The sequence below is a fragment of the Lissotriton vulgaris genome, chromosome 6 (assembly GCF_964263255.1).
Source record: "Lissotriton vulgaris chromosome 6, aLisVul1.2, whole genome shotgun sequence".
NCBI lineage: Eukaryota > Metazoa > Chordata > Amphibia > Caudata > Salamandridae > Lissotriton > Lissotriton vulgaris.
The window spans coordinates 489,090,763-489,105,557 of record NC_141694.1 but is presented as its reverse complement, the minus strand read 5'-3'; the positions used below and the strand labels follow the sequence as shown (position 1 = coordinate 489,105,557).

The 14,795-nt window shown below is 42.2% G+C and overlaps 1 protein-coding gene across 10 annotated transcripts in view; it reads left to right on the top strand.

Moving 5' to 3' along the window:
- The window catches only part of ASRGL1 (asparaginase and isoaspartyl peptidase 1), a 262,467-nt gene extending 256,402 nt beyond the window's left edge, over window positions 1-6,065 (top strand). For all 10 annotated transcript variants that reach the window (XM_086926479.1, XM_086926482.1, XM_086926477.1 and 7 more), the window contains one exon: window positions 5,404-6,065. In XM_086926479.1, coding sequence (XP_086782605.1) covers window positions 5,404-5,630 — 227 coding nt within the window. In that variant the 3' untranslated portion in view covers window positions 5,631-6,065. The remainder of the gene's footprint in view (window positions 1-5,403) is intronic.
- The last annotated feature ends 8,730 nt before the right edge of the window (window positions 6,066-14,795 follow it).

Sequence of the window (14,795 nt, the reverse complement as noted above, 5' to 3'; positions counted from 1 at the left end):
ACTACACCGCTGTACTTGGAGTAGAGGCAGTGATTAGTTACCGTGAAGCTACCATATCCTACATGTTTTGTTTCTATGGGGCTTGCCAGATGAACCCTGTTTTCTTTGCTGAGAAGGTGTAGGGGGAAGAGGTGCTTGAAGGTGTGTGAGCTGTAAATAAGTGCTCTCTGCCCCCACAGCACCAGAACTCAGCTATTCTCAATTGAACCCCAGGTGAATGCACAATGTACTTGACCCTAGAGTCTGCGGCCGTCTGTCGTCATTTGAGCGCTTTCGATGCTCTGATGCAAGGCAGAACTGAGGGCCGTTTCCTGATTGTCGGTTCCACCCCTCCGCACTCGACGTGCACCTAAAAGCAGTAGAAATATCCAGTAACCAGGCAGGAGGAGGTAGGAGCTGAGCTGCAGTGGTGCCTGGATACTGCAACCGCTGTCCACCGGGCGTCTCAGCAGCCGAACTTCTGCTTCCTGCCTCTATGGAGTTCACCACACGCCACATCCCCCTTTATTGTTTTAAATATATATGGGACAGGATGTGGCTTAATGGCTAGAACGGCTGACTTTGAAGCTGGGAAACCATGCTCGAGCCTGCCGGGAGGCTCAAACATCCTGTGATTCTGGGCAAATCGCTTAATCTCCCTGTGCCTAAAAATAAATATGTCCATCTGTAATGCAACCGGTGCTCGTGTAAAGCGCTCTGATATCTTTTTGTCGAATTCGCTCTCTGTAAAACTGCAAAAATCGAACAAGAATTTTGCGAAGGATCCTCTCTTTTGAGATGAGGTTGACTCCATGGTGGCCTTCTTGTTTGAAGATGTTTCCTACATAATTCCATAGAATTAGGTTTTTGAATTTAAAATGAGTGCTCTAATAGGTGCACATTCACTCGCGTCATGACTCTTTGATTGCCATATTTTATTTAGTGCTTCTCTAGCAATTCATGCTGAGTCCTTCCAGCCATACTCCGCTGCCGTTAATGGATAATCGAAGATACATAAACTGCAATGAAACATTTTAGTAAGTGGAATAACCCAACTAGGATCCAATCAAATGTTCATAAAGAACAGCATCAATATGTGGGCACAGCTTAAGCCTCTTTCTCAGAAGCGCTTTTCAATTTCCCTTTTCTTTCTGACCACAGCTGCACTGTCCAGCCATGTGACACAAACCTTGTAACGCAGAAAAAGAGCATTATGCAGACTGTTGTTTCTTTGTTTTGGTTCTGGTTGAATGCAGGTACAGAAACAAGGATCTGATCGGGAAGTGGAGTGAAAGCCTGTAGTTGAGGCAGTAGTAGACAGTACAGTTATTTTTTTATATCCGTTAAACTACGTAGCCAATATAATGAGGAGAAAAGATGATATGTTAAGCTTACTTATTAACAAAGTAATTCTGGTTGTTTGATTTGGTACTCCAACTTAGCAGCCTTCAACTTGCACCTCAAAATTCGAATTATCGTAAGGGATTTAATTTTATAGTAAAGGGTTTAGTTTTCACACGTTTGTTTTGATTGTGTTCTATTACTCCCTCCTTTTTATCTTTCATCTTTCTGTCCGACAATTATTAGTGTATCTGGTCGTCAGCATTTATGCTTTTCAAATTGCTGGTAGTTGTATTTTTTTAGCTTTTACTGTGCAAACATAATTGAAAACCATCTTGTCCAAAGTACTTGTACATACGATGTATATGTAAGCTTTGATTCTCAGTAAGAAGGGCTCATTCTGTAGGTGTCATGGTGTCATGGACATCACATGTTCTACTAACATTGTATTAGCTTGAAGATACCTACCTAGTCCCACAAATCGTATTCTATTCAGTTCCCCTCCTAACATCTTGTTTTATGTAACTTAAGTCAATGAAGTTGTGTAATTAAATATGACTGCTGATTTCCCAGAAAGAGTATAGTGGTGCATTGCAGCGGTTGATAGACTTATGTCTAATCTGCACATTACATGCTTGAACTCATTTGATTATTATGAGTTTGATGCTTAAACTATATTTTGGAGCTTTTATTACACACAATGCAGAGATATAAAAAAACATGTTTCACAGGGGACCATAAAAAATGGTAAATATTTCACTGCTGTCTGTGAAATTCGGATTTCATCATCCTAATGGCAGCCCCAAACTCCTCAGCAATCAATCAAAAAACCAATCAAAACATTTATAGAGCGCACTACCTACCCGTAGGGTCTCAAGGCGCTGGGGGGGGGGGGGGCTACTGCTCGAACAGCCAGGTCTTGAGCTTCTTCCTGAAGGAGAGGTGGTCTTGGGTCAGGCGCAGGTCGGCCGGGAGGAAGTTCCAGGTCTTGGCGGCCAGGTAGGAGAAGGACCTTCCTCCTGCAGTGGCTCTACGGATGCGTGGGACGGTGGCCAGGGCGTGGCTGGCAGATCGGAGGTGGCGTTTGGGAGCGTAGAAGTTGATGCGGTTGTTGAGGTAGCTCGGGCCTTGATCGTGGAGAGCTTTGTGTGCGTGGGTGAGGAGGCGGAAGGTGATTCTCTTGTTGACCGGGAGCCAGTGCAGGTCTCTTAGGTGTCCGGAGATGTGGCTGTGTCGTGGGATGTCGAGGATGAGTCTGGCTGAGGCGTTCTGGATGCGCTGGAGTCTCTTCTGGATCTTGGCGGTGGTTCCGGCGTAGAGTGCGTTGCCGTAGTCCAGTCGGCTGGTGACGAGGGCCTGGGTGACGGTCTTCCTGGTCTCCGTGGGGATCCACCAGAAGATCTTCCGAAGCATGCGCAGGATGTTGAAGCACGACGAGGAGACGGCGTTGACTTGCCTGGTCATGGAGAGGGAGGAGTCCAGGATGAAGCCCAGATTGCGTGCGTGGTTCGTTGGTTTGGGTGCGGTGCCCAGGGCGGGGGGCCACCAGGAGTCGTCCCAGGCGGAGGGCGAGGAGCCCAGGATGAGGACCTCCGTCTTATCTGAGTTCAGTTTCAGGCGGCTCGTCGTCATCCACTCGGCTACCTCTTTCATCCCTTCGTGCAGGTTGGCTCTGGCGGCGGCGGGGTCGTTGGTCAGGGAGAGGATCAGCTGGGTGTCGTCGGCGTAGGAGATTATGTTGAGGTTGTGTTGGCGTGCGATGGCCGCGAGGGGGCTCATGTAGGCGTTGAAGAGAGTAGGGCTCAGCGAGGATCCTTGAGGGACGCCGCAGATGACTTTGGTGGCCTCTCACTTGTACGGTGGTAGGCGGACTCTCTGTGTTCTTCCGTCGAGGAAGGAGACGATCCATTCCAGTGCCTTCTCCTGGATTCCGACGTTGCTGAGGCGCTGCACTAGGGTGCGGTGGCAGACCGTGTCGAAAGCCGCGGAGAGGTCTAGGAGGATGAGGGCCGCTGTTTCTCCGTTGTCCATCAGGGCTCGGATGTCGTCGGTGGCGGCGATGAGGGCGGTCTCGGTGCTGTGGTTGGCACGGAATCCGGACTGCGATGGGTCGAGGGATTCATTCGTCTCGAGGAAGTCGGCCAGCTGCTTGTTGACGGTCTTCTCGATGACTTTGGCTGGGAACGGGAGTAGAGAGATGGGGCGGTAATTCTTGAGTTCGCTGGGGTCTGCTGTAGGTTTCTTTAGTAGAGCGCTGAGTTCGGCGCGCTTCCAGCGCTCGGGGAAGGTGGCAGTGTCGAATGAGGTGTTGATGATGTCCCGCAGGTGGGGTGCGATGACAGCGTCGGCTTTGTTGAAGACGTGGTGAGGGCAGGGGTCGGTCGGAGATCCGGAGTGGATGGAGTTCATCATGTGGACGGTGTCTTCGGTGTTGACCGGGGTCCAGGCGCGGAGGGTGGTGGTGGGTGGCGTTACTGCGGTCGTGGCGTGCGTCAGTTGAGTGCTGAAGCTGTTGTGTATGTCCGCGATCTTGTTGTGGAAGTAGGAGGCGAGGGAGTTGCAGAGGTCTTGCGATGGGGTGATGTCGTTGTTTCCGGCGTTGGGGTTGGAGAGCTCTTTCACGATGTTGAAGAGTTCCTTGCAGTTGTGTGCGTTGTTGTCCAGTCGGTTCTTGAAAGCCGTTTTCTTGGCGGTGCGGATCAGTTGGTGGTGTTTCCGGGTGGCAAGCTTGAGGGTGGAACTGTTGTCCGGTGTTGGTTCTCTTCTCCAGGCTTTCTCGAGGGCTCGGCAGTTCTTCTTGGAGCTCTTGAGTTCGTCGGTGAACCAAGGGGCCTTCTTGCTGCCGGGTCTGCTGTGCGGGGTCCTCAGTGGGGCGAGTTCGTCCGCGCAGTTGCTGATCCACTTCATGAGGTTGTCAGCGGCCTGGCTGGGGTTCGCTGAGCTTGCGGGGAGGGTGCTGGCTCAGGGAAGCGGCGAGCTGGTCGGCTGTGATCTTGTTCCAGCTTCTTCGAGCCACCTGTTGCTGGTGGTGGTGGATCGTCGTTCTTCTGAAGATGAAGTGGATGCATCTGTGGTCCGTCCAGTGGAGTTCTGTGGCGTGGCTGAAGGCGATGTCTTTGCTGGATGAGAAGATGGCGTCGAGTGTGTGTCCGGCGAGGTGGGTGGGGGTGGACACCAGCTGCTTGAGTCCAAGGTTGGCGAGGTTGTCGAGCAGGGTGCTGGTGTTGCAGTCGTTGTTGTTCTCCAGGTGGAAGTTGAAGTCCCCCAGGAGGATGTAGTCAGTGGAGGGGAGGGCGTGCGGGCTGACTAAGTCGGCGATGTCCTCGCTGAATTGAGTGCGTGGTCCCGGAGGTCGGTAGATCAGGGTGCCTCTGAGGGTGGTATTCGTGTCGGTGTGGATCTGGAAATGCAGGTGTTCGGCGGAGGGTGGGGTGTTGTCGGTGCTGGTCGTGATGCGGATGGTGTCCTTGTGGATGAGCAGAGCTTTAACGTTATCGGGACTTCTAGGATTATGCATAAAGGTCTTCTAAATCCTGCATCAAAAATGCTAATTGTGTGGCACGTTCTCTGGTAGTATTATTTTAATCTATTCGAGATGCAAGCAACATTTTAGGGATATCTGTAAATTATGCAAATTTTATAGTAAATGCAGTAAATCCATAATTCTACAGTAAATGCTGCAACCATAGAATTACCTAGATCCACTGACCCTCGCCACTGCCTATATTTTAATTACCATGTATTAAAGAAAGGTAAACAAATACTTAACATATCAATCCCAATCAGCCCCCATTGATAGCTGTAGGTTGAAGAAAACAGCCCCCATAATAAACTCTATATATATAGATATAGATATAGATATAGATATAGATAGATAGATAGATATATAGATAGGTTCTTGTGACAATTACAAAATTACAAACTACTCCGCCTTGGCAGTGTTGGGCCATATTATGAGTACTTGCTCTCTTTCTCTCTCTTTATATATGTCAAAATCCAGTTTTTCGGCATTTAAAACATAATTTAGCATTGATATAAATGACGCAATCTTAAATAAACTCAGCAGTTCTTTTTTGTGTTTAGGAATGTCCTCAGAAGATGCTTCGGACACCGCATTAAACTACATGAAGACACGAGTGGATGGCTTGGGGGGCGTCATTGTTGTTAACAACTCAGGAGACTGGGCAGCTAAATTTTCTACCAATCAGATGTCTTGGGCTGCAGTGAAAGATGACGTGTTGCAATGTGGTGTTTGTCATGATGGAGAAAATGAGATTGTTCCCATCAGTGATGTACTTATGTCTCCTTAGTTCTTGGTTATCAGTTATCTCTATAATTAGATAATCATAAAGCAGGCACCTGGTCATAGGCTGTATTTTTCAAGTGATTTTACAAAGCATTCCTTAATATCCGGTTCGTTGGGAGCAGACCTGTGAATTATTTTTCTATTGTTGAGGCATTAGCATGCACACGCTGCCATTTAGTTTTAACTGTTGTTTAATTGAATGAAAGCATGACGTGGGTATAATTGTTCAATTTATGAATAATAAACATATTACATTGTGCTCATCATTTCAAATGTTAGTTTTTTAATTTTAAGTGAGATTTAACCCAGTTATAGTAGATTCCTACAGTAAGCAACATAGATGTTTGTAGGTAGTAAATTATTGTAAATCAAGAACAAATGTCTTTGTATCTAGCTCAATGTTGTCCCTTTTCTTCAATAAAATTAAGTTTGTGTTTTATATTGTGCTCTACGCCATACTTATGACTTTACTAAGCACTGTAAACACCAAATGATACTATAACAGAATGTAATGGCACTAAACTTACTGAACTTGTAATTATGGAAAGCTATGTTGGTCTTGTCTGAATTTGTACTCATGACCGATCGCTTATTCTACTGCACAATCTTGCCATAGGCAGCTTTGCTTTCATTTTTCTTAGAAATGCTTCAATTAGGGAAAATATAGTTCACCGCCACACTGAATGGAAGATTGGTAAATTGGCTCCACGTATTTTAACCACGGATGCAATACACTTGAGCAAGTAATCCATAGAACAATGACTTTAGTCAGTTCAAGCCTTCCTGAACCCAAAGTGTCTTAGACATGAGCCCATCATACTCATATGGGGACTTGTTGAAGCACCCATAGCAGTCATTCACATCAGTGTGATAGCTCTACAAATGTTGCTACCATGAGAATTGTCTCATCTAATACCAAGTTTAATTACTTTCATCTGTCATACGAATTGGTGTTGGGACTTTTTTAAATTTGTCGAATGACTGTGATACCCTCTGGTAGGGGATACACATTGGAAGAGTTGTCATCAATGTGGCAAGGTGGGATTTGTGCAAGGCCTGTGTTGCAGGGATTCTGCACAAATACAGAACTATGCACAGGAAATGGGACCTTGGTGTATAGGGACTGAGTCTTCCCACCACCTTAGTACCCATGAACGCAGGACCGACTAGCTATACTTTCTCACTTGTTCTCCTACTCATTCCCAGAGAAACAAATGATTAAACACACCAGAACACAACACTCCCAGCTCTCTCAGGAATCGTGGTAACAAGACATACTTTTTCGCTCACTCTCTTGTACTCGTCCACAATAAAATCTGATGGAGTTACGAAACGGTTTAAAATACTTATTTCAACTAACGTGCCCTAACATGCAGTATACGCGCCACAGCAAGCAGGAAAATGCATAGTACAAATCTTGTCAGCATAGCAGTCAGTCCATATATCACAAAGGGAGATGTCATCGTAAAAGACAATGGAGAAAGGCCTATAGTGCCCAACATCCCTCCCCTTGAAGAAGTATTATTATATAATAGGAACAAGTTGGTTTTTTAAGAAGTTTATTCATAAGAAAAACCCCTGAGATACTGCTTCAAACAACTGCACATCTTAACTGCTCATAGCAATCTCCATGTTCCACCCAAGATAGAATACAAACATTCTATAGGAATTAAAGGTACAAGGATGTAACACATTTCCCTATCCAAAATAAAAGAAAAAAAAACAAATTATCTAAATATAATTGAAAGAAATGATGACACAAATATACAATTAAGAATATAAAATAGTCATTAAGCTTAATAGGTTTTTCCACAATCCGCCCATATAACCTTCTCGTATTAGGAACAGATTTTTTTCAACAGCAACAGATGACTTAGGATGAACATTGACAGACTTAGCTTGAACCCCACCAGATTGAGCCTTTCCAGAAAACTCTGCTATTGATTTTGAGGGAACAAATCCAGAATTTGATTGTACAGGAACATCACTGTTCTTATTCAACCAGATGTTACATTCCAAATCACTGCACAAAGTAATATTGTTAAGGTTCCACTTACGTCCATCATCTAACAACACACAATTTCCTCTTCCAAAATTTGTTTGGGCTGGGACCATTTGGAAGAACAATCTTTTGACAAACCCAAACGTGAAGATCTCACCCAATCACCAACACAAAACCCTTGCACACATTTCTTGATTTTGTTGTTGTCTGTTGACATACTTCCGTTGATATGCATTCATTCTGTCACTAAGACCGTCTTTAGAAATATGTCTAGCAGAAGTCCTGAACATCCATGCCTGAATTCTTTGTTACATGCAGAACGTCCCATAAGAAGATCAAACGGAGACACCAAGGTTGCAGAGTGTGGAGTATTGCAATAACTCCAAATCATTTATTTGACAGCAGTTTTACAGTTTTCACCTTCAACCACTGCCAACTGGATACATTCCTTCAATACTCGGTTGAATCTCTCTACCATACCGTTCTCCCTTGGACAATATACTGCAGTAGTAACATGTTTAACACCACATGACCGTAAATAACTCTGAAGTTCACCAGCTACAAATTGTGGACCATTATCCGTAGTAATTTTCTCAGGAAATCCCTCTCAATGGAACAATTCTTCACAAAAACAAATTATATTGGAAGCTTTGATCTCCCTGATAAATGCCACCTCAGGCCATTTACTGTGGTAATCCATTAAAACTATGGCAAACGTGCCAGCAATGTTACCCACACTGAATGGACCACAAATATCCATAGCTAATCTTTGCCAAGGTTTGTCTGGAAATAGAACAGAACTAATGTTGGTTTCTTGTGAATAATTGGACTTGTCACTACAAGTACACGCTACGCAGTTCCTAACACGCCCTTCAACATCTTTGTCCATGCCAGGCCACCAGAAATCACACCTACATCTTCTTTTCATACCAGACATGCCCGAATGCCCTTCATGAATCAGATCTAACAATCTGTTACCTTATCCTGAAGCTACAATAAGTTTGTCTGCTCTCCTAACTACTCCAACAACATGATCATAAGAAAGTTCTGGCCAAACCGTTTTATACTCGGATAATTCACAGTCACTCCATGAAAAACGATCACATACAGAAGCTAACCATGAAATCACTTGTTTTAACATAGAATCATCTTGTACAGCTTGTTTCCACTCTTCCAAACTTATAGCACCATTGCAAGCTTCATCCACCGTAGCTACTGACCAATCCTCATCCTGATCCATTACAATGTCACTCTCACCGACTGGACGATGCGATCAACAATCAGCATTAACATTTTTAATTCCAGGTACATACTTCACCTCAATCATATTCCTGCAGTTTGTAAATCCACCTGGCAATTCTGGGAGTGGCCCTGCCTGCACCTTTGGTAGTAAATATGTCCACATGGGGTTTATGATCAGTTCTTAACTCAAAATTTGTTCCCCAAACATAATTCCTGAAATAATTTACACCCCAAAGGCAAGCTAGCGCCTCCTTCTCTATGACCGAATACGATGGTTCAGCACCTTTTAAGGTACGAGACGCAAACGCTATTGCCCATTCAAACTTGTCTTTCCCTTGCGTTAATACAGCTCCCAGTCCATACGCACTCGCATCCACAACAATGACCGATTTTCTATTGGGATCAAAAGGTTTAAGTGCTACAGCATTTATGATGTCCAACTTAATATTTTCAAAAACCGATTGCCATTCAGCATTCCACAAAAATGTATCCCCTTTTTTCATTAATAATCTTAAACAAAAGACTTTTGAGGCAAAATTGGACACAAATTTGGAGTAATACTCCGCTAGACCTAAAAAAGAACGTAATTGTTCCTTGTCACAAGGCGATGGAGCATTCATGATTGCGTCTAACAAGTTTTTCTTATGCTTAACACCATCTGCCAACAAAGTATGACCAAGATATTCGATTTCATTCGTGGCAAATTTACATTTCTCAGCAGCAACAGTCAAACCAGCACACTGAAGTTTGGTCAGGACCTCATTCAAAATATTGTCATGGTCAGTTCCACTTTTCCCCCACACAAGTACATCATCTTGAAACACCAACATATTGGATATGCCTTCAAGGACTCTGCACATAACTCTTGAAAAACAGCTGTTGCCGAAGATAAACCAAAAGGCATTCTCAAAAATTGGAAGGCGCCCTCTGGTGTTATAAAAAATGTTAAGTGATGAGATTCGGGGTGCAATTTTATCTGGTGGTATGCATTGGTAGATCAATAGATGAAAAATACTTAGCGTCCTTCACAGATGCTACCATCTCATTGATCTTGGGTAAAGGGTAACGATCCACCCAAATACTTTTGTTTAAGTCCCTTAAATCAACGCACATGCGTAATTTTCCGTTGGGTTTCCGCGCTAAAACTACCGGACTAAGCCAATCTGACGCCTCAATAGGCTCAATGATGTTTTGTTGACATAACCTATCCAGTTCAATCTTCAATTGTGATCTTAACACCAAAGGAACATTGTGCCCTTTGTGAACTACAGGTATACTATCAGGTTTGAGGATTATACGATGTTCACATTTTTTAAGACATCCCAATTTGGAACTAAATAATTCTGTAAATTGTTTATGCCACTTGAACCCTGCATCACTTTGAGTTAATAAAACTTGGTCTGAAATTTTCTTATGCCATTTGAATTCTGTATCACTCTGAGATAAAATAACTTGGTCATGATGATTTGGATTTAGAATTATTCCCAAATTCTTCTGTTCCTTCCATCCTAATAAATCTCTTCCCTTTTCTACAACATAAACTGTTCCTTGTGTATTTCTGCCTTTAAAAACAATATCTCTAGCAAAACATCCAATTACTGGCAATCTGATGCCCAAATAACCCACAGGAGTTTTTTCAGGACATGCAAGATCACATTTGCTGCATAACTCCCACATGTTTTTGTCAATAATAGTATACGGTGAACAGGAGTCTGCCCACAAGAACAAGCTGCAATTGTTGATAAAAATTCTTGTAAAAATTTTGGAGGAGCTAAAATGGTATTAGTTTCCATAATAACCTTTGAAAATCAGAATTATTGGCAATAAATAGTGAGTTAACTAATATGCAAAGGTTACTAACTTATAAATACCATACAGTACTAAAGAAATTAATAAACTAACAAAATAAAAGTAGCCACCGTAGTCTTTTTGTTGAAATCCAAATGAAAGTTAATGTTGTAATGTTAGTTAAATAAAATACCAGTTTTTAAGTGATGTTGGAATAAGCAAACACGATGTTGGGTCAAATAGAAGAAATCCAACTTCAAAAGCGATGTTTTCGTTGTTAGTGCTCGGTTGCCTGGAAACACGCCCCAGAATGCATTGCGCACTGCCCAGAATGCATTGCGCACTACCACGTAATCAAAATCCCTTCCACAAAGACGACACGATGTCTTCCACGTAAGAACAATGAGAACGAAGATTCTGCTGCACGAAGGTACTGCACGGAGATGCCGATGTTTTTTTCAAATGCAGGTTGGTTTAAACAGTTTTACTTCCTTAATCTCTCTGAAGAGAACCATTCCACTCTGTTACTGGTTCAAGAACGGAAATGTCACGCAAATAACCAGCTTTTTTTTTTACAGAGGTATAATAAATGTTAAATATCAACATGCTTTCGAAATAAAATAAATACACTTGACTTAATGATTGCTTGAAGCGAACCGATTCCTTGAAACATGCAGTCAGCAAGGATAATAATTGTCACTCGAGTATGTAAAACGTTACGGTTGAAATACCGAGAGAATGTAGATTAATGACAAATACACCATCTAGTGGTAGAAGTAAATGATGCATACAAGATAATAATTATGAAAGTAACTCACAAAGGTTATTTGTTTCGTTTGGAAATGGCTAAGCGGCAATCAAAAATGCTGTTCTTGTAGTAAATCTTCTTTTGTTTGATAAGATCCAAGAACCAAAACGAGGTTTTCAGAAATAGTTGCAATCGTTGCAAATCACGACTTTCAAATCTCGGGGGTCACATCAGGTGGGTTCTCCCTCGTCGCCACTTTTACAAAGTGGAATCACAGAAACAAATTGTTTTTTTAAGAAGTTTATTCATAAGAAAACCCCCCGAGATACTGCTTCAAACAACTGCACATCTTAACTGCTCATAGCAATCTCCACGTTCCACCCAAGATAGAATACAAACATTCTATAGGAATTAAAGGTACAAGGATGTAACACTCTGGGCTTTGTCAGCAGACCCCATACCTTAGCCTATAGATGGTAGATCTGCATCATGGGCGCTCGTCTCCCTGGAAAGGTCCCTCTGCAAGTGTGTGTTACCTATTCGTGCACCCCACTAAAAACCCAAGACCAATGTCCAAACAGCTACATCGCTATGTTTTGTCTAAGGGCTAAGGACTGGCCAGAATAAAATAACAAGGTACATTGTGTTTAACCTTGCACTTAATGTTTAGTCAGATGAGTTCTCATGTGAAAGGAGTCTTTGAGAATATTGCAAAGAATCAAGATGTGTAGTAACGTGTGCAAAGCAGCAGGCATGCTGCAACGAGCTCATGCTAAGTTAGTGAAAAACGACAATGCCGCTATGAGCCACGTGACCCCTGTTTATTGGTTCTCTTACTGCGTCCACTTCAATGTTATTGAACTACAAGTGACAATTTTAATTTATTTTATAAAATAATTAAAGGTGATGTGGCATAATTTTAAAGGGGCAAAGAAATCCTCATCTAGACAACGTAATTATAACTATTGGGAGAGAGGCTTCTAACTTGATGTCACCTGGGACTTAGCTCCCTCAATTGTATACAATCTACTGACTAAAACTAAAATCTGGTCTTTGCGAATAATTCTTGGTTCATCATTGGTAGCTTTGAACAAGAAGACAGGATTCGATCAGAGAAATTCCAATTTAGTGAAAAGTAACAACATTATCCTACTAAATTTAGTTAAAAGCGTCAAATTATGATTTGTAAAGAAAAGCTACACATAATATAAGTCAGTAGGAATTGGTACATTGGAACCCTTACTTGGCTGCCCAGGGGTGTAGTGATGTTTGTTGCAGGTATTGGTTCAACACCTTGGGTACTCTGGAAGACCAACATGAGGCACTCTGTTGTCAACTGATGGTGGAGTGAAGTTCAAGTAAGTTTGTACATTTCACTTTGGTCAACAGTTTTATCTTCAGACTTTGAAACGTATTCAAATGTCAAAATTCCTCCGTCGGGCAGGGAGATTCAGTGTCTCCATGGGGATGGGTACCTTCTTTTTTCAGGTCTGCAGTAGCTTTGAACTTGGTCCTAAAAAGCCAAAGGTGGATGTTGTGGTAGCATCGTTCACAGGCATACTTGCCACTTCATCATAGTCCCAAAGTTATTGAAAGTGGAATAACTTCTTTCAAGACACTCCAGTTGTCTCAAAACATTCATGTACTGTTATTTCAATAAAAGGCATTGGTGGTAAACAGACTTCTCAATCACTCTTCTCAGGACCAAAGCACAGTGATCATGCTGATTTACTCTAGGTGATTGCAGCATATTCTGTTTGTTGGTTACTTTCCTTTCTTTGCAGCCCTTAGAAAAGAGTTCACTGAAAAAGGCACTGTACTGTAATATACTAGTGGTTTTGTAGAGCACATTTCAACCCAACATCCTCTCTCTTTGATATGTTTCGTTATCGCCTTAGTTCTTCTCAGCTGAAAGGATCTGGTTTTTCTGGCCCTGGGAATAGCTCCTAAAAGGATAAATGTATGGAAGTCAACAGGCACTACACAGTTCTCTTCCAGAGATCTAATACTTCACTTTGGTTTTGTTTCAGGCAGTGTTCAAGCTTCAAAGTGGTAACAGTATATTGCTATTATGTAGACTCCCAAGTGATTTTTTAATTTCCCCTAACTCTTTAATTGGGAAATTCACATACAATCTCCGCCTACATTTTCAACATTTCCTTTGTTTTTCTGGTCCAGATAATTGAATAAAGCACTATTACTTAATTATCCAGAATGCCAGCAGGTCTGCTTAGCCCATTCAGAATTCCTGAACTGGAGAGAATCTAAGAACAGTTCTCTGTGGATATACCCAGAAGCTGACTCAGGGATACGGATACAGTAAATCAGTGAGGAGTTCTTTTATAGGATAATGGAACCCTGAGGTAACTTACATTATCCTTATGATGTACGCATTATTCCTTATAATACATGGTCACACCATCCTCCTTCACACAAACCGATTAAATCTTAGGTGTGTTGCTATTTCTTTAAAAAAATATATTTTTATTAACCAGGAGAGGGCATAAAATATGAACCAAAAAATGCATATTATTAAATATAAACAAACAACCATCTAATGTAATCGCTAAAAAAGAAAAGAACATAATGGAGGGGAAGGTTAAACTATTTGCAATTTCATTCCAAAAATACGTCCCAATACGTCCCCATACGTCCCCATATTGTGGTTCATTTAATCATACAGAGAGCCCTTCTCAACCCAGCCAATGAAAATTACATATCATAGATCAAGCCACCAGTCCATCACAGTTGGAGGTTTTCGATGATATCCACACCCTGGCTAAAACTAATCTTGCTGCAACTAATAGGATAGAAAACAAGCTTTTACAATTTAAATTTGGAGAATTATATCCCATCATAACTTCAGAAGTCGACAAGGGTATTTCTATCCCTAGTTTTTGATGTAAAACATCCCCAACTTTCTGCCAAAATATTGTTAGTTCTGGGCATGTTAAAAACATTTGCTTAATATCTGCTGCATATAGATCAAATCTTGGGCATTTTGTCTGCTCGTTATTAGTATTATTAGCCGTTGACCATTTTACAATTCTATCCGGGGTATAATATAGAAGACCTATCATTCAGTGTTGTTGCAGTCTTAAATTAGTCGCATGTACGGCCTTGTCTATAATACTAAGAGCCTGTGATATGGTACCAGCCACTACCGGAATCCCCAATACTACACTCCAACGTTCCACTTATCTCCTGTAATCGTCGGGTCTTCCACTACTGAACCATTTATCCACTCTGCTTATCAGGAATTTTGATTCAGCTGCATTGAGAAACCCCCATATCTCTGAATCATTTGTTTTTCCCGGTTTTAAATTTTTCAAAAAGAAGTCTCGAATCTGATAATACTTAAAAAGCATAGACCCTGGTAGCGTATATTT